This window comes from Eptatretus burgeri, chromosome 5, assembly GCF_056783735.1.
Source record: "Eptatretus burgeri isolate ZD-2024b chromosome 5, Ebu_testis_v1, whole genome shotgun sequence".
In the NCBI taxonomy this organism is placed as follows: Eukaryota; Metazoa; Chordata; class Myxini; order Myxiniformes; family Myxinidae; genus Eptatretus; species Eptatretus burgeri.
This window is the reverse complement of record NC_140965.1, coordinates 113,752,068-113,778,209: the sequence shown is the minus strand read 5'-3', so window position 1 is coordinate 113,778,209 and position 26,142 is coordinate 113,752,068. Positions and strand designations below refer to the sequence as shown.

The 26,142-nt window shown below is 33.5% G+C and overlaps 1 protein-coding gene across 1 annotated transcript in view; it reads left to right on the top strand.

Moving 5' to 3' along the window:
- The first annotated feature begins 5,465 nt into the window (after nt 1–5,465).
- Nucleotides 5,466–26,142, top strand: part of HSD3B7 (hydroxy-delta-5-steroid dehydrogenase, 3 beta- and steroid delta-isomerase 7) — a 68,961-nt gene continuing 48,284 nt past the window's right edge. Inside the window, exons 1-2 of the mRNA XM_085883392.1 lie at nt 5,466–5,575; nt 5,754–5,795. Coding sequence (XP_085739518.1) covers nt 5,772–5,795 — 24 coding nt within the window. The 5' untranslated portion in view covers nt 5,466–5,575; nt 5,754–5,771. The remainder of the gene's footprint in view (nt 5,576–5,753; nt 5,796–26,142) is intronic.

The following is a 26,142-nucleotide window of genomic DNA, read 5'->3' as shown; positions in this document are numbered from 1 at the left end:
CTCCCTCGCTGTGAGAATCTGGTGAGCAGGATGAGCGTCAGGAAAACGAGCCGTATGTCCATACAGCCGGAGCTGAAGCTCACGGACTATGCAGGTAACAAATCTCATTTGAGTCTCTTTCAGCAACCGCTCGTTGGACACAAAGTTTGTTTGTACCCTTCATTGTCTTAAACATCTCAATCAAATCCTCTCGTAATCCACCAGTACGGAGCAGTACAGTCGTGCAGCCTATCATGTGCAGCCTGCGGCTGCTTGTTCCATCATTTTCTGGGGGCATAGCTGTGTCACTGATGTATTGGCATGATGTCAAGAAAGTTAAAAAGGGGAGACTGAGGTGAGGGATGTGTGAGAGGGGGAGAGATAGAGATAGAGAAAGAGATGGAGATAGAGATACAGAGAGATAGAGATAGAGACAGAGAAATAGAGATAGAGATAGAGATAGAGACGATAGAGATAGAGATAGAGATAAAGATAGAGATGATGGAGAGAGATAGAGATAGAGATGATGGAGAGAGATAGAGATAGAAACAGAGACAGAGATATAGAGATAAAGATAGAGATAGAGACAGAGACAGAGACAGAGACAGAGACAGAGACAGAGACAGAGACAGAGACAGAGACAGAGACAGAGACAGAGATAGAGATAGAGACAGAGACAGAAACAGATATAGAGATAGAGATAGAGAGAGAGAGAGAGAGAGAGAGAGAGAGAGAGAGAGAGAGAGAGAGAGAGAGAGAGAGAGAGAGAGAGAGAGAGAGAGAGAGAGAGAGAGAGAGAGAGAGAGAGAGAGAGAGAGAGAGAGAGAGAGAGACAGAAACAGAGACAGAGACAGAGATAGAGATAGAGATAGAGATAGAGATATATAGAGATATAGAGATAGAGATAGAGCTATATAGATATAGAGCTATAGAGCTATAGAGCTATAGAGATATAGAGATATAGAGATATAGAGATTTCGAGATACAGAGATACAGAGATACAGAGATACAGAGATACAGAGATACAGAGATACAGAGATACAGAGATACAGAGATACAGAGATATAGAGATATAGAGATATAGAGATATAGAGATATAGAGATTTCGAGATACAGAGATATAGAGATATAGAGATATAGAGATATAGAGATATAGAGATATAGAGATTTCGAGATACAGAGATACAGAGATATAGAGATACAGAGATACAGAGATACAGAGATACAGAGATACAGAGATACAGAGATACAGAGATACAGAGATATAGAGATATAGAGATATAGAGATAGAGATATAGAGATATAGAGATAGAGATAGAGATGGAGATATAGAGATATAGACAGAGATAGAGATATAGATATAGATATCGATATCGATATAGATATAGATATAGATATAGATATAGATATAGAGATAGAGATAGAGATAGAGACAGAGATATATATATATATATATATATATATATATATATATATATATATATATATATATATATATATATATATATATGTGTGTGTGCAGGTCGGGGAGTTCGCAGAGAGAAAATGTTATGATTTATGAACAACACACACACACACACACACACACACACACACACACACACACACACACACACACACACACACACACACACACACACACACACACACACACACACACACACACACACACACACACACACACACACACACACACATGCTGAGAGCATACTGACCTCCAGATCAGGATACAAACGATGTGCACAATACTGCAATTGTCTATCGACAGTGGGGCACTCACCAGGTGGCTTCAGCACTCAAGCAAGCACTCCAATGAAACTGGTGACAAGGAACGGCTGGCTTGGCAAGCGACAGCAAACTGTTTGTTCAAACACCAAATAAACCGCCAATTTCTTAACATTTTCAGATTTCACTCTCGATTTCACCAATTATTTAGTCCACGTGATCCGATCCTCCAAACAGAAATTATATTTCGATGATATACTTTAATTCGTCCGTGAGAGTAGATCATGGAAATTCGTATCACATAATGCATGAAATCGCTCCAAGCTCCTAGTTTTAAAACTACAGTACACACTTAAAAAAGTGATGTACACAACGATTCGTAGGTATGAATATCAGGCATTCGATGATATGAGTGAGGAAAGTAAGCCTGGTGTTGGCTTTTTGGTTATCGTGGCTGGCTTGGGATCTTAGGGTCTTGAGTTCGAGCCATGTTTTTCCACTGAATTAACACCAGGTGGGGTTGACTCAGTCTGTAAGCCTTCTGAGGTTGGTAAAATGAGTACCGGTGTACTGTTTTAGGGGCACAGCATCAGCGGCATCGTTGTGCCTCAACAAAATGATAGCTACCCAGCAGCCAAGCTGCCATACACAAGAAGAGGAGGTGAAGAAAGTGAAAAAAACATTTGAGCGCTTTATCATTAAGAAAGTGTTGTGGCCTTTTCCAAGTCAAGGCATTGTTAAGCAGGTCAAAAATGGTGATGTAAGACCCCAGCGAGGGAGAGTGACGTGACCAAGGATAAGTCCTGATAAAGCATAATTAAATAAGGCCGTTATCTTCAAAAGGGGTGTTTAAAATATCCCAAACACCCAATTTCCACTCAAGTACTCCCTTGGAGTTCTCTTGGTATGCATGCAAAGTTTTGGGTCCCGAGGTTTCATGGTTTTGGATTTATGGAGGAGATACACACAGACATTTATTAGTATAAGATTTATTGATTAATTATTCGGATATGTGACGAATACTATTGGACACATTAAGCCTAAATTGCGTCAATGAAAAAGAATATGAAAAAAATACATTCAAACTATAATCCTCATGGCTTGTCGATCATAAGTATGATGTTTCATATTGATCTGTTAAACGGTTTTAGGGAAGGACGTATTATTACATTATTATTTTCATTGCTATATAGCCACCAGATCACGTGACCGATGACGTCATAAATTATATTCTTTACTCACATTGGGTGGAAGATCAGATGTTGTGAAGTTTCATATTTTTCAGATAAGGATTTCGATTCAACCAATTATATTTAGCTGGAATATTACTTCACCAATTATGTCATCGTTATCACCCTATATACCCCATGCGGAGTTGATATGTGCCAAGTTTCAATTTTTCTCATTTAGCAGTTTTGGAGAAGAGAAGATTTGAATTTCTTTCCTTTATTCAATATGGCAAACATCACTGCTCTGCATAAAAAGGTTGAAAAACAGATTCCTGCAACTACAGACCAATCAGCTTTCTCCCAATCATCAGCAAGGCTATGGAATCCATCATCACTTCAGACATTAAATCATTCCTCTTCTCCAATGGCCTGATTTCTGATCATCAATTTGGTTTCAGACCAGGTCACTCCACCCTGGATATGCTGCTTCTGCTCTCCCAACAATGTATGGAGGTACTCAATGCCGGACATGAAATCAGGGCCATATCCCTGGACATATCACGTGCTTTTGACACGGTCTGGCACCCTGCCCTGCTCACCAAACTCTCTTCCCATGGTATTCAAGGCCATCTCCACTCATGGCTTGCAGACTTCCTCTCCTGTCGCAGTCACCATGTGGCCCTAAATGGAGTTATTTCATCCCCTCTTCCTGTCCAGGCTGGAGTTCCTTAAGGTAGCGTTCTGGGCCCTGTTCTTTTTCTGGTTTTCATCAATGATCTCTCGGACTCTCTGGAAAATCCTCTTTATCACTTTGCTGATGACTCCGCCCTCCGCCGTATCATCTGTCATCCCTCAGACCGGCAAGCAGCAGCTTCTTCATTCACTGCAGATCTGGATAAAATCACAAACTGGTCCAACACGTGGAACATGTCTTTCAATCCGGACAAATCTTACACTCTCACTATGTCTCTACGAAAGGACCGTTTGGCAATCCCCCCCCCCATTCACTTTCTCAACAATCCTCTTGAAGAAGTCCTTTCTTCCAAGCTTCTGGGTCTCATGATCTGCCATGGTCTTTCCTGGGAAAGCTACATTCCAACCTGGCCTCCGAAGCCAGTCGCCGACTGGGAATCCTCCGTCGTGCTAAGTCCTTCCTCGGCCCTCCTGAGCTCCTGACCACTTACAAAGCTTTCGTCTGCAGCCTGTTGGAGTACTGCTCTCCCCTCTGGGCTGATGTTCCTGCCTCCCACCTTTCCCGGCTTCACGCTGTGGAAACCAAGACATTGCGGATCATTGGCATCGCCCGTGATGAGGCTGAGTCTTTGGGCCTCTCACTCTCCCACTGCAGGCAGGTCGGTGGTATTTCTGTGTTCTACCGTCTCCTCTCCGGTCTCACCCCCCGCCCCCCCTTTGCTGTGTTTGCGATTTGTCCCCACAATATATCCGCAAGATGCTCAAGGTCCGCCAACAACCCCCATCTGATAAAACTACCAAAATCACGAATCACTGCTCACCTTCACTCTTTCATTCCTCTTTTTTTCCACCTTTGGAATAAACTCCCTCACTCTATTCATTCCCATTCTTCCCTCCAGGCCTTCAAAACAGCTGTTCACCACCACCTCTTATCATCCCCCATCCAAATCCTCGATCTTTTCTACCCCCGTTAATCCACCCCAAGCCCACCTCCTTCAAATTCCCTGCTTTCCTTCCTGAAAGTCCCTGTAATGTCCATCTTGTATTCCCCATGTTCCCTGCCCCATCCCTCTCCCTTCCACAGATCTTCTAATGTCTCTGTTCCCCACTGTTTTGTCCTTCCCACTCCCGCCCTCCTTGTCTCATGCCCCCCCCCCTTGCTGTGCGTTTTGTGTTAGCTCTCATATGAGCCTCGACAAGGTATACAAAAACAGCAACAACAAAAAATACCACGTGACTCATGATGTCAGAGTCACCAATAAAATATTCTCCACGGGGAGTCCCTCGGATGTTAAAAGTTTCGCATTGATCGGACAAGAGGTTGCGTAATCGGACAAAAAAGTCGAAAGCAAAAACTATATAGACGTGGACACACACACACACACACACACACACACACACACACACACACACACACACACACACACACACACACACACACACACACACACACACACACACACACACACACACACACACACACACACACACACACACACACACACACCCAGACGGGTTCGCAACCCTTTTGGGGCGAGATTAATAATCATGGATATCACAAATCATCCCGTTGTGAGACGTCAATTGCATTTGACCCTTCTGGCCCTGGATGTTACAATCGACCAATGATCGTTTGGGTTTGTCGCAGTCAATATAGATTGTCGTAGATCTGAGATAAACCAGCATCGCAATCAAGGTGCTTTCGTCCCCAGTTTAAGGCCGTCAAAAAGTTTTTCCAAGCAATCAATGGTTTTTCTTCGATGGACCTCAAAACCCTTCGCATGGCGCATAATACATTAAATTCCGTACCAAAGTACGATTATTCAGGGACAATCATAACATTATCGCTTTCAAGCACGACGCAAGTTCACGGTGGTTGATGACGTCAGGAAATAAGTTGCATCAGCCAATCATTAACGGGGGAACTGGAAAAATATCCAACAACGGAATGACGATAAAGATCTGTCCGTTTGGAAGAACGTCCCGCAGTCTCGGTTCGAACCTTCGAGGTAATGACACGTATGGAATTTGAAGTCGGGATACGAGTGGAACATATACATATACATATTTAAAGGGTTGTAACAGTTACGTAGCATTACCTCATGGTCTTGTTGGTGTCACGTTGTCACGTTGTAACCCATTAAAAAAACAAAAACAGAAAACAACAGAACGAATTTTGTTTTCCAGAAACCCCACGCTGGACTCATGGAGGGACGATCCGACAACAAGGTATTGTGGCTTGAGTCGTGTTTCTCATATCGGTACACTTGTTTAATAATGACAAGTGTATTATTAATAATGATTATACTTGTTTAATAATGACAAGTGTATTATTAATAATGATTATACTTGTTTAATAATGACAAGTGTATTATTAATAATGATTATACTTGTTTAATAATGACAAGTGCATTATTAATAATGATTATACTTGTTTAATAATGACAAGTGTATTATTAATAATGATTATACTTGTTTAATAATGACAAGTGTATTATTAATAATGATTATACTTGTTTAATAATGACAAGTGTATTATTAATAATGATTATACTTGTTTAATAATGACAAGTGTATTATTAATAATGATTATACTTGTTTAATAATGACAAGTGCATTATTAATAATGATTATACTTGTTTAATAATGACAAGTGTATTATTATTAATAATGATTATACTTGTTTAATAATGACAAGTGTATTATTAATAATGATTATACTTGTTTAATCATGACAAGTGTATTATTAATAATGATTATACTTGTTTAATAATGACAAGTGTATTATTAATAATGATTATACTTGTTTAATAATGACAAGTGTATTATTAATAATGATTATACTTGTTTAATAATGACAAGTGTATTATTAATAATGATTATACTTGTTTAATAATGACAAGTGTATTATTAATAATGATTATACTTGTTTAATAATGACAAGTGTATTATTAATAATGATTATACTTGTTTAATAATGACAAGTGTATTATTAATAATGATTATACTTGTTTAATAATGACAAGTGTATTATTAATAATGATTATACTTGTTTAATAATGACAAGTGCATTATTAATAATGATTATACTTGTTTAATAATGACAAGTGTATTATTAATAATGATTATACTTGTTTAATCATGACAAGTGTATTATTAATAATGATTATACTTGTTTGATAATGACAAGTGTATTATTAATAATGATTATACTTGTTTAATAATGACAAGTGTATTATTAATAATGATTATACTTGTTTAATAATGACAAGTGTATTATTAATAATGATTATACTTGTTTGATAATGACAAGTGTATTAGTAATAATGATTATACTTGTTTAATAATGACAAGTGCATTATTAATAATGATTATACTTGTTTAATAATGACAAGTGTATTATTAATAATGATTATACTTGCTTAATAATGACAAGTGTATTATTAATAATGATTATACTTGTTTAATCATGACAAGTGTATTATTAATAATGATTATACTTGTTTGATAATGACAAGTGTATTATTAATAATGATTATACTTGTTTAATCATGACAAGTGTATTATTAATAATGATTATACTTGTTTAATAATGATTATACTTGTTTAATCATGACAAGTGTATTATTAATAATGATTATACTTGTTTAATCATGACAAGTGTATTATTAATAATGATTATACTTGTTTAATCATGACAAGTGTATTATTAATAATGATTATACTTGTTTAATCATGACAAGTGTATTATTAATAAGGATTATACTTGTTTAATCATGACAAGTGTATTATTAATAATGATTATACTTGTTTAATAATGACAAGTGTATTATTAATAATGATTGTACTTGTTTAATCATGACAAGTGTATTATTAATAATGATTATACTTGTTTAATAATGACAAGTGTATTATTAATAATGATTATACTTGTTTAATCATGACAAGTGTATTATTAATAATGATTATACTTGTTTAATCATGACAAGTGTATTATTAATAATGATTATACTTGTTTAATCATGACAAGTGTATTATTAATAATGATTATACTTGTTTAATCATGACAAGTGTATTATTAATAATGATTATACTTGTTTAATCATGACAAGTGTATTATTAATAATGATTATACTTGTTTAATCATGACAAGTGTATTATTAATAATGATTATACTTGTTTAATCATGACAAGTGTATTATTAATAATGATTATACTTGTTTAATCATGACAAGTGTATTATTAATAATGATTATACTTGTTTAATCATGACAAGTGTATTATTAATAATGATTATACTTGTTTAATCATGACAAGTGTATTATTAATAATGATTATACTTGTTTAATCATGACAAGTGTATTATTAATAATGATTATACTTGTTTAATCATGACAAGTGTATTATTAATAATGATTATACTTGTTTAATCATGACAAGTGTATTATTAATAATGATTATACTTGTTTAATCATGACAAGTGTATTATTAATAATGATTATACTTGTTTAATCATGACAAGTGTATTATTAATAATGATTATACTTGTTTAATCATGACAAGTGTATTATTAATAATGATTATACTTGTTTAATCATGACAAGTGTATTATTAATAATGATTGTACTTGTTTAATCATGACAAGTGTATTATTAATAATGATTATACTTGTTTAAGCATGACAAGTGTATTATTAATAATGATTATACTTGTTTAATCATGACAAGTGTATTATTAATAATGATTATACTTGTTTAATAATGACAAGTGTATTATTAATAATGATTATACTTGTTTAATAATGACAAGTGTATTATTAATAATGATTATACTTGTTTAATAATGACAAGTGTATTATTAATAATGATTATACTTGTTTAATAATGACAAGTGTATTATTAATAATGATTATACTTGTTTAATAATGACAAGTGCATTATTAATAATGATTATACTTGTTTAATAATGACAAGTGTATTATTAATAATGATTATACTTGTTTAATAATGACAAGTGTATTATTAATAATGATTATACTTGTTTAATAATGACAAGTGTATTATTAATAATGATTATACTTGTTTAATAATGACAAGTGTATTATTAATAATGATTATACTTGTTTAATCATGACAAGTGTATTATTAATAATGATTATACTTGTTTAATAATGACAAGTGTATTATTAATAATGATTATACTTGTTTAATAATGACAAGTGTATTATTAATAATGATTATACTTGTTTAATAATGACAAGTGTATTATTAATAATGATTATACTTGTTTAATAATGACAAGTGTATTATTAATAATGATTATACTTGTTTAATAATGACAAGTGTATTATTAATAATGATTATACTTGTTTAATAATGACAAGTGTATTATTAATAATGATTATACTTGTTTAATAATGACAAGTGTATTATTAATAATGATTATACTTGTTTAATAATGACAAGTGCATTATTAATAATGATTATACTTGTTTAATAATGACAAGTGTATTATTAATAATGATTATACTTGTTTAATAATGACAAGTGTATTATTAATAATGATTATACTTGTTTAATAATGACAAGTGTATTATTAATAATGATTATACTTGTTTAATAATGACAAGTGCATTATTAATAATGATTATACTTGTTTAATAATGACAAGTGTATTATTAATAATGATTATACTTGTTTAATAATGACAAGTGTATTATTAATAATGATTATACTTGTTTAATAATGACAAGTGTATTATTAATAATGATTATACTTGTTTAATAATGACAAGTGTATTATTAATAATGATTATACTTGTTTAATAATGACAAGTGCATTATTAATAATGATTATACTTGTTTAATAATGACAAGTGTATTATTAATAATGATTATACTTGTTTAATAATGACAAGTGTATTATTAATAATGATTATACTTGTTTAATCATGACAAGTGTATTATTAATAATGATTATACTTGTTTAATAATGACAAGTGTATTATTAATAATGATTATACTTGTTTAATAATGACAAGTGTATTATTAATAATGATTATACTTTAATAATGACAAGTGTATTATTAATAATGATTATACTTGTTTAATAATGACAAGTGTATTATTAATAATGATTATACTTGTTTAATAATGACAAGTGTATTATTAATAATGATTATACTTGTTTAATCATGACAAGTGTATTATTAATAATGATTATACTTGTTTAATCATGACAAGTGTATTATTAATAATGATTATACTTGTTTAATCATGACAAGTGTATTATTAATAATGATTATACTTGTTTAATCATGACAAGTGTATTATTAATTATGATTATACTTGTTTAATCATGACAAGTGTATTATTAATAATGATTATACTTGTTTCATCATGACAAGTGTATTATTAATAATGATTATACTTGTTTAATCATGACAAGTGTATTATTAATAATGATTATACTTGTTTAATCATGACAAGTGTATTATTAATAATGATTATACTTGTTTAATCATGACAAGTGTATTATTAATAATGATTATACTTGTTTAATCATGACAAGTGTATTATTAATAATGATTATACTTGTTTAATCATGACAAGTGTATTATTAATAATGATTGTACTTGTTTAATCATGACAAGTGTATTATTAATAATGATTATACTTGTTTAAGCATGACAAGTGTATTATTAATAATGATTATACTTGTTTAATCATGACAAGTGTATTATTAATAATGATTATACTTGTTTAATCATGACAAGTGTATTATTAATAATGATTATACTTGTTTAATCATGACAAGTGTATTATTAATTATGATTATACTTGTTTAATCATGACAAGTGTATTATTAATAATGATTATACTTGTTTCATCATGACAAGTGTATTATTAATAATGATTATACTTGTTTAATCATGACAAGTGTATTATTAATAATGATTATACTTGTTTAATCATGACAAGTGTATTATTAATAATGATTATACTTGTTTAATCATGACAAGTGTATTATTAATAATGATTATACTTGTTTAATCATGACAAGTGTATTATTAATAATGATTATACTTGTTTAATCATGACAAGTGTATTATTAATAATGATTGTACTTGTTTAATCATGACAAGTGTATTATTAATAATGATTATACTTGTTTAAGCATGACAAGTGTATTATTAATAATGATTATACTTGTTTAATCATGACAAGTGTATTATTAATAATGATTATACTTGTTTAATAATGACAAGTGTATTATTAATAATGATTATACTTGTTTAATCATGACAAGTGCATTATTAATAATGATTCTACTTGTTTAATCATGACAAGTGTATTATTAATAATGATTATACTTGTTTAATCATGACAAGTGTATTATTAATAATGATTATACTTGTTTAATCATGACAAGTGTATTATTAATAATGATTGTACTTGTTTAATCATGACAAGTGTATTATTAATAATGATTGTACTTGTTTAATCATGACAAGTGTATTATTAATAATGATTATACTTGTTTAATAATGACAAGTGTATTATTAATAATGATTATACTTGTTTAATAATGACAAGTGTATTATTAATAATGATTATACTTGTTTAATAATGACAAGTGTATTATTAATAATGATTATACTTGTTTAATAATGACAAGTGTATTATTAATAATGATTATACTTGTTTAATAATGACAAGTGTATTATTAATAATGATTATACTTGTTTAATAATGACAAGTGTATTATTAATAATGATTATACTTGTTTAATAATGACAAGTGTATTATTAATAATGATTATACTTGTTTAATAATGACAAGTGCATTATTAATAATGATTATACTTGTTTAATAATGACAAGTGTATTATTAATAATGATTATATTTGTTTAATAATGACAAGTGTATTATTAATAATGATTATACTTGTTTAATAATGACAAGTGTATTATTAATAATGATTATACTTGTTTAATAATGACAAGTGTATTATTAATAATGATTATACTTGTTTAATAATGACAAGTGTATTATTAATAATGATTATACTTGTTTAATAATGACAAGTGTATTATTAATAATGATTATACTTGTTTAATAATGACAAGTGTATTATTAATAATGATTATACTTGTTTAATAATGACAAGTGTTATTAATAATGATTATACTTGTTTAATCATGACAATTGTATTATTAATAATGATTATACTTGTTTAATAATGACAAGTGTATTATTAATAATGATTATACTTGTTTAATAATGACAAGTGTATTATTAATAATGATTATACTTGTTTAATAATGACAAGTGTATTATTAATAATGATTATACTTGTTTAATAATGACAAGTGTATTATTAATAATGATTATACTTGTTTAATAATGACAAGTGTATTATTAATAATGATTATACTTGTTTAATAATGACAAGTGTATTATTAATAATGATTATACTTGTTTAATCATGACAAGTGTATTATTAATAATGATTATACTTGTTTAATCATGACAAGTGTATTATTAATAATGATTATACTTGTTTAATCATGACAAGTGTATTATTAATAATGATTATACTTGTTTAATCATGACAAGTGTATTATTAATAATGATTATACTTGTTTAATCATGACAAGTGTATTATTAATAATGATTATACTTGTTTAATAATGACAAGTGTATTATTAATAATGATTGTACTTGTTTAATCATGACAAGTGTATTATTAATAATGATTATACTTGTTTAATAATGACAAGTGTATTATTAATGATTATACTTGTTTAATAATGACAAGTGTATTATTAATAATGATTATACTTGTTTAATCATGACAAGTGTATGATTAATAATGATTATACTTGTTTAATCATGACAAGTGTATTATTAATAATGATTATTCTTGTTTAATAATGACAAGTGTATTATTAATAATGATTATACTTGTTTAATCATGACAAGTGTATTATTAATAATGATTATACTTGTTTAATCATGACAAGTGTATTATTAATAATGATTATACTTGTTTAATCATGACAAGTGTATTATTAATAATGATTATACTTGTTTAATCATGACAAGTGTATTATTAATAATGATTATACTTGTTTAATCATGACAAGTGTATTATTAATAATGATTATACTTGTTTAATCATGACAAGTGTATTATTAATAATGATTATACTTGTTTAATCATGACAAGTGTATTATTAATAATGATTATACTTGTTTAATCATGACAAGTGTATTATTAATAATGATTATACTTGTTTAATCATGACAAGTGTATTATTAATAATGATTATACTTGTTTAATCATGACAAGTGTATTATTAATTATGATTATACTTGTTTAATCATGACAAGTGTATTATTAATAATGATTATACTTGTTTAATCATGACAAGTGTATTATTAATAATGATTATACTTGTTTAATAATGACAAGTGCATTATTAATAATGATTATACTTGTTTAATAATGACAAGTGTATTATTAATAATGATTATACTTGTTTAATAATGACAAGTGTATTATTAATAATGATTATACTTGTTTAATCATGACAAGTGTATTATTAATAATGATTATACTTGTTTGATAATGACAAGTGTATTATTAATAATGATTATACTTGTTTGATAATGACAAGTGTATTATTAATAATGATTATACTTGTTTAATCATGACAAGTGTATTATTAATAATGATTATACTTGTTTAATAATGACAAGTGTATTATTAATAATGATTATACTTGTTTAATCATGACAAGTGTATTATTAATAATGATTATACTTGTTTAATCATGACAAGTGTATTATTAATAATGATTATACTTGTTTAATCATGACAAGTGTATTATTAATAATGATTATACTTGTTTAATCATGACAAGTGTATTATTAATAATGATTATACTTGTTTAATAATGACAAGTGTATTATTAATAATGATTGTACTTGTTTAATCATGACAAGTGTATTATTAATAATGATTATACTTGTTTAATAATGACAAGTGTATTATTAATAATGATTATACTTGTTTAATAATGACAAGTGTATTATTAATAATGATTATACTTGTTTAATCATGACAAGTGTATGATTAATAATGATTATACTTGTTTAATCATGACAAGTGTATTATTAATAATGATTATTCTTGTTTAATAATGACAAGTGTATTATTAATAATGATTATACTTGTTTAATCATGACAAGTGTATTATTAATAATGATTATACTTGTTTAATCATGACAAGTGTATTATTAATAATGATTATACTTGTTTAATCATGACAAGTGTATTATTAATAATGATTATACTTGTTTAATCATGACAAGTGTATTATTAATAATGATTATACTTGTTTAATCATGACAAGTGTATTATTAATTATGATTATACTTGTTTAATCATGACAAGTGTATTATTAATAATGATTATACTTGTTTAATCATGACAAGTGTATTATTAATAATGATTATACTTGTTTAATCATGACAAGTGTATTATTAATAATGATTATACTTGTTTAATCATGACAAGTGTATTATTAATAATGATTATACTTGTTTAATCATGACAAGTGTATTATTAATAATGATTATACTTGTTTAATCATGACAAGTGTATTATTAATAATGATTATACTTGTTTAATCATGACAAGTGTATTATTAATAATGATTGTACTTGTTTAATCATGACAAGTGTATTATTAATAATGATTATACTTGTTTAATCATGACAAGTGTATTATTAATAATGATTATACTTGTTTAATCATGACAAGTGTATTATTAATAATGATTATACTTGTTTAATAATGACAAGTGTATTATTAATAATGATTGTACTTGTTGAATCATGACAAGTGTATTATTAATTATGATTATACTTGTTTAATAATGACAAGTGTATTATTAATGATTATACTTGTTTAATAATGACAAGTGTATTATTAATAATGATTATACTTGTTTAATAATGACAAGTGTATTATTAATAATGATTATACTTGTTTAATCATGACAAGTGCATTATTAATAATGATTCTACTTGTTTAATCATGACAAGTGTATTATTAATAATGATTATACTTGTTTAATCATGACAAGTGTATTATTAATAATGATTATACTTGTTTAATCATGACAAGTGTATTATTAATAATGATTGTACTTGTTTAATCATGACAAGTGTATTTTTAATAATGATTGTACTTGTTTAATCATGACAAGTGTATTATTAATAATGATTACACTTGTTTAATCATGACAAGTGTATTATTAATAATGATTATACTTGTTTAATTATGACAAGTGTATTATTAATAATGATTATACTTGTTTAATCATGACAAGTGTATTATTAATAATGATTATACTTGTTTAATCATGACAAGTGTATTATTAATAATGATTGTACTTGTTTAATCATGACAAGTGTATTATTAATAATGATTATACTTGTTTAATCATGACAAGTGTATTATTAATAATGACTATACTTGTTTAATTTTGACAAGTGTATTATTAATAATGACAAGTGTATTACTAATAATGATTATACTTGTTTAATCATGACAATTGTATTATGAATAATGATTATACTTCTTTAATCATGACAAGTGTATTATTAATAATGATTATACTTGTTTAATCATGACAAGTGTATTATTAATAATGATTATACTTGTTTAATCATGACAAGTGTATTATTAATTATGATTACTAGCCGAAACCCCGTCACAGACGGATTCCGTTCATTCAACCACCCTCACCAGCTCACCCACACTCGAGGGACATGGACTGGACAGGGCGTGCTTTCCCCCGCCTACTCATCCCCCGCCCCTGCCCCATTCCCCCCCGCCTTCAACTTGCTTAACCCCGCCAAAAAATGTAATTACCCCAGCCCCGCCTCTTCACTCCCCGCCCCACTTGCCCCCGCCCCCTGTCCACCCCCTCACACTCAACCCCGCCTAATTCACCCCAGCCCCCACCCCATTCCCCCATCTCCCGCTTTCAATTTGCTTACCCCCGCCCAAAAATTTGCTGACCTTGCCCCCCGCCTCTTCACTCCCTGCCCCGTATCTTCATCTCCCGCCCCGCCTCTTCACTCCCTGCCTCCGTCTCAACGAAAAGTGTTTCTTCTGCTTCAGAGTTGAAGGTTGACTATTGCCACGATGTGCGATGCACTCTTACAGGTACGAAGTCTCTTTCAGTCCAGGTCACACACAGTACCGAGAAAAACGTGACACGACCGCTAGGAGCACAAAATTGGTCCTTCAGCATTAATATATAGAAGATACAATGTTTCTTGTTACATTTTTTGTATCAAATTCACATTCTGAGGTAGTCAGCAAGTGCAGAAGAGGGTTTTAAATTGCAGACGCTATTTTCGAGGAGTGGAATTACACCGCTCAGCGGTAACGGTCTGTCGTCGACAGACGTAATGACGTCAGCGAATGACCGATGATGTCATGACGTCCTGACGCCTCTCAGCGGTGACGTCACACATCGCCATGTAAACGAATGTAAAACGAAAAGTGTTTATTCTGCTTCAGAGTTGAAAGTTGACTGACTGTTGCCACTACATGCGATGCACTCTTACAGGTACGAAGTTTCTTTCAGTCCAGGTCACAGCACTGAGAAAAACATGATGCGACCGCAAGGAGGAGCACAAAATTGGTCCTTCAGGATAAATATATTGATACTTGTATAATAATGACAAGTATATTATTATACCTGATTATACTTGTTTAATCATGACAAGTGTACTATTAATAATGATTATACTTTTTTTAATAATGACAAGTATATTATTATACCTGTTTAATCATGACAAGTCTATTAGTATACCTGATTATACTTGTTTAATCATGACAAGTATATTATTATACCTGATTATACTTGTTTAGAAATAACAAGTATATTATTAAACCTGATTATACTTGTTTTATTATGACAAGTATTTTATTAATGATTATACTTGTTTAGTAATAACAAGTATATTAGTATACCTGATTATACTTGTTTAGTCATAACAAGTACATTATTATACCTGATTATTCTTGTTTAGTAATAACAAGTATATTATTAATAATGATTATACTTCTTTAGTAATAACAAGTATATTATTGTACCTGATTATACTTGTTTAATCATGAGAAGTATGTTATTAAACCTGATTATACTTGTTTAATCATGACAAGTGTATTATTAATAATGATTATACTTGTTTAATCATGACAAGTATATTATTATACCTGATTTTAATTGTTTAGTAATGACAATTATATTATTATACTTGTTTAGAAATAACAAGTATATTATTATACCTGATTATACTTGTTTGGTAATAACAAGTATATTATTAAACCTGATTATACTTGTTTAATCATGACAAGTATATTATTATACCTGATTATACTTGTTTAATCATGACAAATATATTATTATACCTGATTATTCTTGTTTAATCATGACAAGTACATTATTATTGCTGATTATACTTGTTTAATCATGACAAGTATATTATGTTTAGTCCTGACAATTATATTGTTGCGAATTTGCGCCCGCCGGCGTGCGAACGGCCACGTAACTCCAATCGCGGCACGTCACCCAACGGACGAAAAATTCAGTCGTGACCCTCTCGGAACAACGCCGGGAGCTAGTCGGGTGGGGGTTTAACCCCACCACGATCGTGCCAATTGCCCACCCGTGCAGGATAGGGTTGCTCGCCAAATTCGGTCTATCTAAGTACCTGCGCGAATGGTCGACCAGGCGATCGTATCATGCCACAGGCCAACTCCGGACACGAACCGCTTAAGCGGTCTGTTCTGTGCTACAGTGATAAACGAGCGGTGTTATCGTCGGCCTTGACGGTTCCGATTAATTACTGGGTTGTTGCACCCATTACGAACCCCTTACGTGATGCAAGATGGAGGGTCAATAAAAAGGAAAAGAGACTAAGCAGAGCGGGAACAGTTTATCAAGCAAGCATTTTATTCACACACACACACACACACACACACACACACACACACACACACACACACACACACACACACACACACACACACACACACACACACACACACACACACACACACACACACACACACACACACACACACACACACACACACACACACACACACACACAGACAAGCACGGAAGGCACGTATTTACAGCCATACAATTATGCACAAAAAGCAAATGTAACAAAAGAAACGATGCAGAGCTACAACCGAATACGCGTACACACGGCAACACTTAAACAGTTCTACTTCACAGACGGCGCCAACACACACATTTATACAAAAAGCAAAGGAAGGAAAAGAAAGAAAGAAGTCGCGACTTCCCTTTTATGGCTGGTGAGTCCCTCTCCCGCGACCGTCAGCGTGGTCGCGCCTGGCCCCGACCTCTCTCGCGGCCGGCGAACCCTCTCTGGCACTCCCCGTCCGGACGCGCAGGTCTACCTCACTACTGGCGCTCCCGAGTCTCCCGTCCATGCCTTCGTGACAGGGCCGCTCGCCAAGGCGCGGGCGCAGGACCTCTTCCCGAAGACCAACTCTCCACAAAAACCAACCGAAGACCAACCAGACCACCAGCCAAGACGAAGAGGAAGAGGCGACAGAGGAAGAGGCGACAGAGGAAGAGGCTCCCGAGGAAGAGGCACCCGAGGAAGAGGCGACAGTGGAAGCGGCTCAAGAGGAAGCGCTCGAGGAGAAGGCGCCCCGCCCGTGTCCGTCTTTTATAGCACGGGGCTCCGCCCTTCGCCCCGCCCCGTTCTCGGCTCCACCTTCCTTCGAGAGGGTTCCCGAAAAGGGCGTTCCCTCACGCCCTCTCTCCACCCCGCCCCGTGCGGGGGCCGGGGGAGTCAGTTTTTGGCTCTGGGCCAGAGAATTATTCCCCCAAAATGAGACCCCTCCTTCACATGACCTCTGACCTTTGACCTGCATCGCCCCTCCTCCACTCCAAAGCGCGGGGAAGTCAAACGGGAGAAACAGGCGGGGAAACCTGCGTATCCTCACAGTTTCCTCCTTGGCGCCTTTGTTTGCCGTTCGGAAGCGGACGTAGTGGCGAAGATGTAGTAGCGTAGATGGTGGAGGTGCCGTGGTTGCAGTGTGGTTGGTGCTGTGATGGGGATGGCGTGGTTGTTGAAATGTTGTGTGTTTGAAATAAAAGATAGAACAGAAAAATGGCTGGATCGCAGGATCGCGATCGCAGGATCGCAGGATCGCGAAAAAAAAAACTCAAAGGATCGCAGCCCGAATGGATCACATAAATTCCCCCTATACAATGGGTTTGGGCTAACTACACATGTACCTATGAAGATATCTCACCTGAGGGCCCTTTATGGTGTAATGCGAATTTCCACAGCCGTAACAATATTATTATACCTGATTATACTTGTTTTATCATGACAAGTATATTATTTTACCTGATTATACTTGTTTAGTAATGGCAAGTATAATGTTATACTTATTTAGTAATAACATTTATATCTATATATTAATACTGAAGGACCAATTTTGTGCTCCTCCTTGCGGTCGCGTCACGTTTTTCTCGGTACTGTGAGCTGGACTGAAAGAAACTTTGTACCTGTAAGAGTGCATCGCACATAGTGACAATAGTCAACTTTCGACTCTGAAGCAGAATAAACACTTTTCGTTGAGATGGGGGCGAGGAGTGAAGAGGCGGGGGATGAAGAGACGGGGGTGGGGGATGAAGAGGGGGGGGGAGGGAGTGAAGAGGCGGGGGGCAAGGTAAGCAAATTTTTGGGCGGAGGTACGCAAATTGAAAGCGGGAGACAGGGGGAAATGGCGCGGAGGCTGGGTTGAATTAGGCGGAGTTGAGTGTGAGGGGGTGGACAGGGGGGTGGGGGCCCAGGGGCAAGTGGGGCGGGGAATCAAGAGTCGGGGGGCGAGGAGTGAAGAGGCGGGGCCGGGGTAATTACATTTTTGGACGGGGGGTAAGCAAATTGAATGGGGCAGGGGCGTGGGATGAGTAGGCGGGGGCAAGCACACCCTGTCCAGTCCATGTCCCTCGAGTGCGTGTGAGCTGGTGAGGGTGGTTGAATGAACGGAATCCGTCTGTGACAGGGTTTCAACTAGTTATTAATAATGATTATACTTGTTTAATAATGACAAGTATATTATTAAACCTCATTATACTTGTTTAATAATGACAAGTATATTATTATTATTTCTGATTATACTTGTTTCGTAATGAGTTGTATTATTATACCTGATTATACTTGTTTAGTCATGACAAGTATATTATAACTGATTATTCTTATGTAGTAATGAGAAGTATATTTATATTAATGATTATACTTGTTTTAGTCATGACAAGTATATTATACTTGTTTTGTAATGACAAGTACATTATACTCATTATAATTGTTTAGTAATGACAAGTACATTATATCTGATTGTAGTAGTTTACTGTTTAGGCAGCTCCATCAGTATCGATTTTATTCTTTTTTTGATATTGATATACCACTGGGGTCATATTGGTATATACTGATATATCAGTCTCTCGGTATTATCAAAAAAAAAAAAATCATTTTGTTTTTTTACACAGGTTCCAAAAATACATAATGGTCCAATGACCATTACGTATTCAGATATTATTTTTTTTTGATTTTTTTTTTTTTTTTTTTTTTTTTTTTTTTTGTATACCTTGGTCGAGGCTCGTATGAGAGCTAACACACAACTCACAGCAAGGAGGCATGAGACAAGAGGGGTGGGAGTGGAAGGGACAAAACATTGGGGAACAGACACAGGTGAACTGTGGAAGGGAGAGGGATGGGGATGGGAGGGGGAACATGGCGAGGAGAAGATGGACATTACAGGGACTTTCAGGAAGGAAAGCAGGAGAATTGAAGGAATTGGGCATGGGTGGATTATCGGGGTAGAAAAGATCGAGGATTTGGATGGGGGAAGATAAGAGGTGGTGGTGAACAGCTGTTTTGAAAGCCTGGAGGGAAGAATGGGAAAGAATAGAGTGAGGAAGTTTATTCCAAAGGCGGGAAAAAGAGGAATGAAAGAGTGAAGATGAGCAGTGATTCGTGATTTTGGTAGTTTTACCAGAAGGGGGTTGTTGGCGGACCTTGAGCGCCCTGTGGAAATGTGGTTGGGACAAATCGCAGAGAGAGCAGGGGGGGCAAGGCTGGAGAGGAGTCGGTAGAAGACAGAAAGACCACCGACCAACCTGCGGTGATTGAGTGAGAGGCCCAAAGACTCAGCTTCATTGCGGGAGATGCCAATGATCTTAAAAGCCCTGGTTTCGACAGCGTGAAGTCGAGAAAGGTGGGAGGCAGGAGCACCAGCCCAGAGGGGAGAGCAGTACTCCATCAGGCTACGGACAAAAGCTTTGTAAGTAGTCAGGAGCTCAAGAGGGCCGAGGAAGGACTTTGCACGACGGAGGATTCCCAGTCGGCGACTGGCTTTTGAGGCAAGGTTGGAAATGTGACTTTTCCAGGAAAGGTCATGGCAGATAGTGAGACCCAGAAGCTTGAAAGAAAAGACTTCTTCCAGAGGATTGTTGAGAAAGTGGATGGGGGAGTTTTGTAAACGGTCCTTTCGAAGAGACATAGTGAGAGTGTGAGATTTGTGTGGATTGAAAGACATGTTCCACGTGTTGGACCAGTTTGTGATTTTATCCAGATCTGCAGTGAGCGAAGAAGCTGCTGCTTGCCGGTCTGAGGGATGACAGATGGTACGGCAGAGGGTGGAGTCATCGGCAAAGAGAAATAGAGGATTTTCCAGAGAGTCCGAGAGATCATTGATGAAAACCAGAAAAAGAACAGGGCCCAGAACGCTACCTTGAGGAACTCCAGCCTGCACAGGAAGAGGGGATGAAAGAACTCCATTTAGGGCCACACGTTGACTGCGACAGGAGAGGAAGTCTGCGAGCCATGAGTGGAGATGGCCTTGAATACCATGGGAAAATGGTATTTTTTGGTATATCGGTAGAATGGGTGTAACATAATCAAGACTATGCCAGGTGTTTGCTTAATGGTTAGGGTGGTGGGCTTGGGATCTGAGTATCCTGAGTTCAAATCCCACTCTGCTGTTGAATTAAGAGTGAATTTTTATTTTTATTAGATAGGCCCATCCATGAACATTGATGTCTTCAGATATTTTTCAAATTTTTATCCTAGGTTGTGTATGGTCTAAAACTCAGAAAGCCAAATTTTTGATGTGATTGACCTATTCCCCACCGTTTGGGCCACACCCAAATTTTGGAGATTTTGACACCCTTGAAATTTTTTTCCATATTCAAAGTGAATTATTTAGAATAACCATCAGTTGCCCAAGGAAATTCCTTTACAAACTTGTTATATGGTTTGGGTACTAAAATATTTTGTACAAAAATTTATGGGATCTGGATGGTTATGGATAGTGGTGCCACCTATAATCCCTTTCGGCAAACATTCACTTCAGACTTTCTCTGGCCATATTTTTAATAACCATCAAGGTCCCATGGATTTTATTAATGCATAAGATAGAACAAGTACTGTACTATCCTCTGAAAGTAAAACATTCATGGGACCTTGGTGGTTATGGCAGTACAGGGGTCTCAAAACCACTTCGGGCTATAGGAAGCCCTTTTTCGAGCCACACCCACTCCCATAACCATCCTAATATTTTGAAACTAATATTATCAAATGAAAGTTCCATATCTACACAAACAAAACCAATAGTAAAATCCATGGGACCTTTTAAAAACAAAGAATAAAACAGGTCCAAAGTTGCCTTGTTTGCCAGATAATGTACATAGCGATGTACATATAATGTGCAGGTATATGTACACGACATGTACATGGTCTGCCTTTATCACCAATTTCCATCACTTGCTACAGAAGTCCACTATATTCCATTGCTGATTCTATTTGAAACTGTAACATATGTATGCATTATGAAATAAATGCTGTTTTGAGCAAATTTTGTCCTTTGTATACATTCTTTATCTTGAGACCACGTAATTATGAGATGCAAGGTGATTTTTTTTTTTCATTTGTATTTGCCGCCTCGCATGACTTATTTTCCATCATGCCATTTGTAATTTCCTTTTCTTTGTCTTGGCAAGATGAAAGAACATGTAAAAAACAGAAACCTGAATTTATATCCCCCCAATCCTTCTATATCATACCTTTCCCAGTTAAGTAAGTTAAAATTTCCCACATTTGTCTGCTGATAAATAGGTCAGAGGTTATCTGGGATTAGCAGTTTTGAAATCCAGCATCGATTCAATCCAAGATACCATGTGTTTACTGTCTGTTCCTATGTGAAATCAGCATAGTTCGATCATTAGGCATTATGAATGTAGGTCATACTGATGCCATGGTGTCAGGGATAGCATGGCTGAGTCTAGTTCATGTTTAGTTGATTTATTTATATTTTGGTTTGTTGAATGAAAGCCAGTAGAAAAATGGGGTTATTTGAACATTGCTTCCTGCTGTTCATGTTCAGTCCATTCTGAAAAAACATAGGCTAAACTAGAGGGGGAGCACTCGGTAGAGTGCAAAACCTCCGCCACCAATACTGCTAGGTCACTCAAGTGAACCTGATATCCTATTCATTCAATTTGATGTCAACAGTGCTCAGAGTTATAGTTTGCAACTTTCCCTTTTACTTTTAACTTTTACATACTCAATTCATTCGTCATAACTCGATTCCTTGAGACAGAATTGATTTTACGTGGGTATATCCACCTGAAGTTCCAAAATCAGCGGCAATTATAATTTTGGCATGTTTTTTTTTTTGTTGGAAATCACTTATAACATGTAGAAATGCAAAAAAAAAAAAAAAATCGAAATTTTGTTGAAAAAAATTTGCAAATTCTTTTTTTTCTCTAACAAATTTTTTTTTTTGGGGGGGGGGGGGTGAAAATCACTTAAAACATGTAGAAATGCAAAAAAAAAAATCGAAATTTTGTTGAAAAAAATTTTCAAATTCTTTTTTTTCTCTAACAATTTTTTTTTGGGGGGAGGGGGGGTTGGAAATCACTTAAAACATGTAGAAATGCAAAAAAAAAAAATGGAAATTTTGATGAAAAAAAAAAGTTGCAAATTCTTTTTTTCTCTAACAAATTTTTTTTTTTGGGGGGGGGTGAAAATCACTTAAAACATGTAGAAATGCAAAAAAAAAAAAAAATCGAAATTTTGTTGAAAAAAATTTTCAAATTTTCTTTTTCTCTAACAATTTTTTTTTTTGGGGGGGGGGGGGGTTGGAAATTACTTAAAACATGTAGAAATGCAAAAAAAAAAATGGAAATTTTGATGAAAAAAAAAAGTTGCAAATTTTTTTTTTTCTCTAACAATTTTTTTTTTGGGGGGGGGGTTGGAAATCATTTAAAACATGTAGAAATGCAAAAAAAAAGAAAATTCAAATTGGCCGCCATATTAGATTTTGGACCAAGTCCAAAATCGGTATCCATCGGTATCGATTTTATTCTTTTTTTTGATATTGATATACCACTGGGGTCATATTGGTATATACTGATATATCAGTCTCAGATATATATTTTGGACCAAGTCCAAAATCTAATGGCATGATCCTTGGACCAGACCTAACCCCCCCCCCCCACCAAGTTTCGTCGAAATCCGTCGAGGAGTTTTTCCGTAATACTGTTCACAAACAAACAAACAGAAAGGGGTGAAAACAGTAACCTCCATCCATCTTCGATGGCGGAGGTTAATAAAATCTTATAGAAAAAAAATCCTTTTATTCATGCACCAATAAAAGTTTAGGCCTACTTCTCCAAACACATACTTTTGTTTGACAGTACATGCATCTTTTTGTTTCAGGGGAGATCACTCAGCCATGGCATATAGATCATGCATTTTCTACAATGGAAATCATGGTATTTGCAGGCCCATTTCTGCCACGAAGAGCTCACTCGCTGACCAGTATAGCATCACTGAATTCTGGAGAATGGAGAGGCTGTCAAGGTTTCATTCCTTCATTTGTGTAGAAAGGAATTATTCATTTAGCCCAGTACACCAGAGATTGAAGAACACCCAATTTCAACAGTTCTATGCAAGATTCTTCTGCCAACGGTTATCAACAATCGATGCCAGCTGATCTTCCAAAAGAAAGATTATGAAGATGCCAAGGCGTACATCAAACATTTAGCATAGAAAAAATGTGGACAGATTCCCATGGACCATCGTAAAAATAGTCTTTCTTATAAACCATCATACCTAAGAGTGACATAAATTGTATCTAAATATTTCATGGATTTTCTTCAAACTTTTCAGGAAAATAAAAGATTCAAATCGAGAGAACATTTTTCTACCTATTTCGGCCACATTCAAAACAGCATGGGGTTAAAGGAAACAAACAGATTTTTAGGATGGATGGCCCAAAAACAGATGACATTGAAAGTACTTTACTCTTGAATCAGCAATGGAATATAGTGGACTTCTGTAGCAAGTGATGGAAATTGGTGACAGAGGCAGACCATGTACATGTCGTGTACATATACCTGTACATTATATGTACATTATCTGTCAAACAAGGCAACTTTGGACCTGTTTTATTCTTTGTTTTTAAAAGGTCCCATGGATTTTACTATTGGTTTTGTTTGTGTAGATATGGAACTTTCATTTGATAATATTAGTTTCAAAATATCAGGATGGTTATGGGAGTGGGTGTGGCTCGAAAAAGGGCTTCGTATAGCCTGAAGTGGCCTTGAGACCCCCTTTACTGCCATGACCACCAAGGTCCCCTTGAATGTTTTACTTTCCTAGGATAGTACAGTACTTGTACTATCTTATGCACTAATAAAATCCATGGGACCTTGATGGTTATTAAAAATATGGCCAGAGAAAGTCTGAAGTGAATGTTTGCCGAAAGGGATTTAGGTGGCACCACTCTCCATAACCATCCAGATCCCATAGATTTTTGTTCAAAATATTTTAGTACCCAAACCATATAATAAGTTTGTAAAGGAATTTCCTTAGGCAACTGAGGTTATTCTAAATAATTCACTTTGAAAATGGAAAAAAATTTCAAGGGTGTCAAAATCTCCAAACTTTGGGTGTGGCTAAAACGGCGGGGAATGGGTCAATCACATCAAAAATTTGGCTTTCTGAGTTTTAGACTGGCCACACACAACCTTGGATAAAAATTTGAAAAAGATCTGAAGACATCAATGTTCAGATGTTACCATTTTGGGCCTATCTTATAAAAATTCACTCTTAATATCAGGTGGGATTGACTCTGCCTGTCATCTTTCTGAGGTTGACAAAATGAGTGCCGGCTTGCTGGTATCCTGTGTCACAGTGGCGAACCGTCCAGGATTGTGCCCAATAGCCAAGGAGACTGCTTTGGTAGCACCAACACTCTGCATAGAGTGTGGTCCCAATGGATGGATAATCAAGACTCCAGCTTGGAGGCCATCCAGATCATGCTGGAAGTCTGTCTTTATTTTTCTAGTTCCGTTGAGATAACCAATAACAACAACAACAACACTGAAGTTGTTTCTGAATTGCGGGTACTTCAAACATACTGGTACGGTTG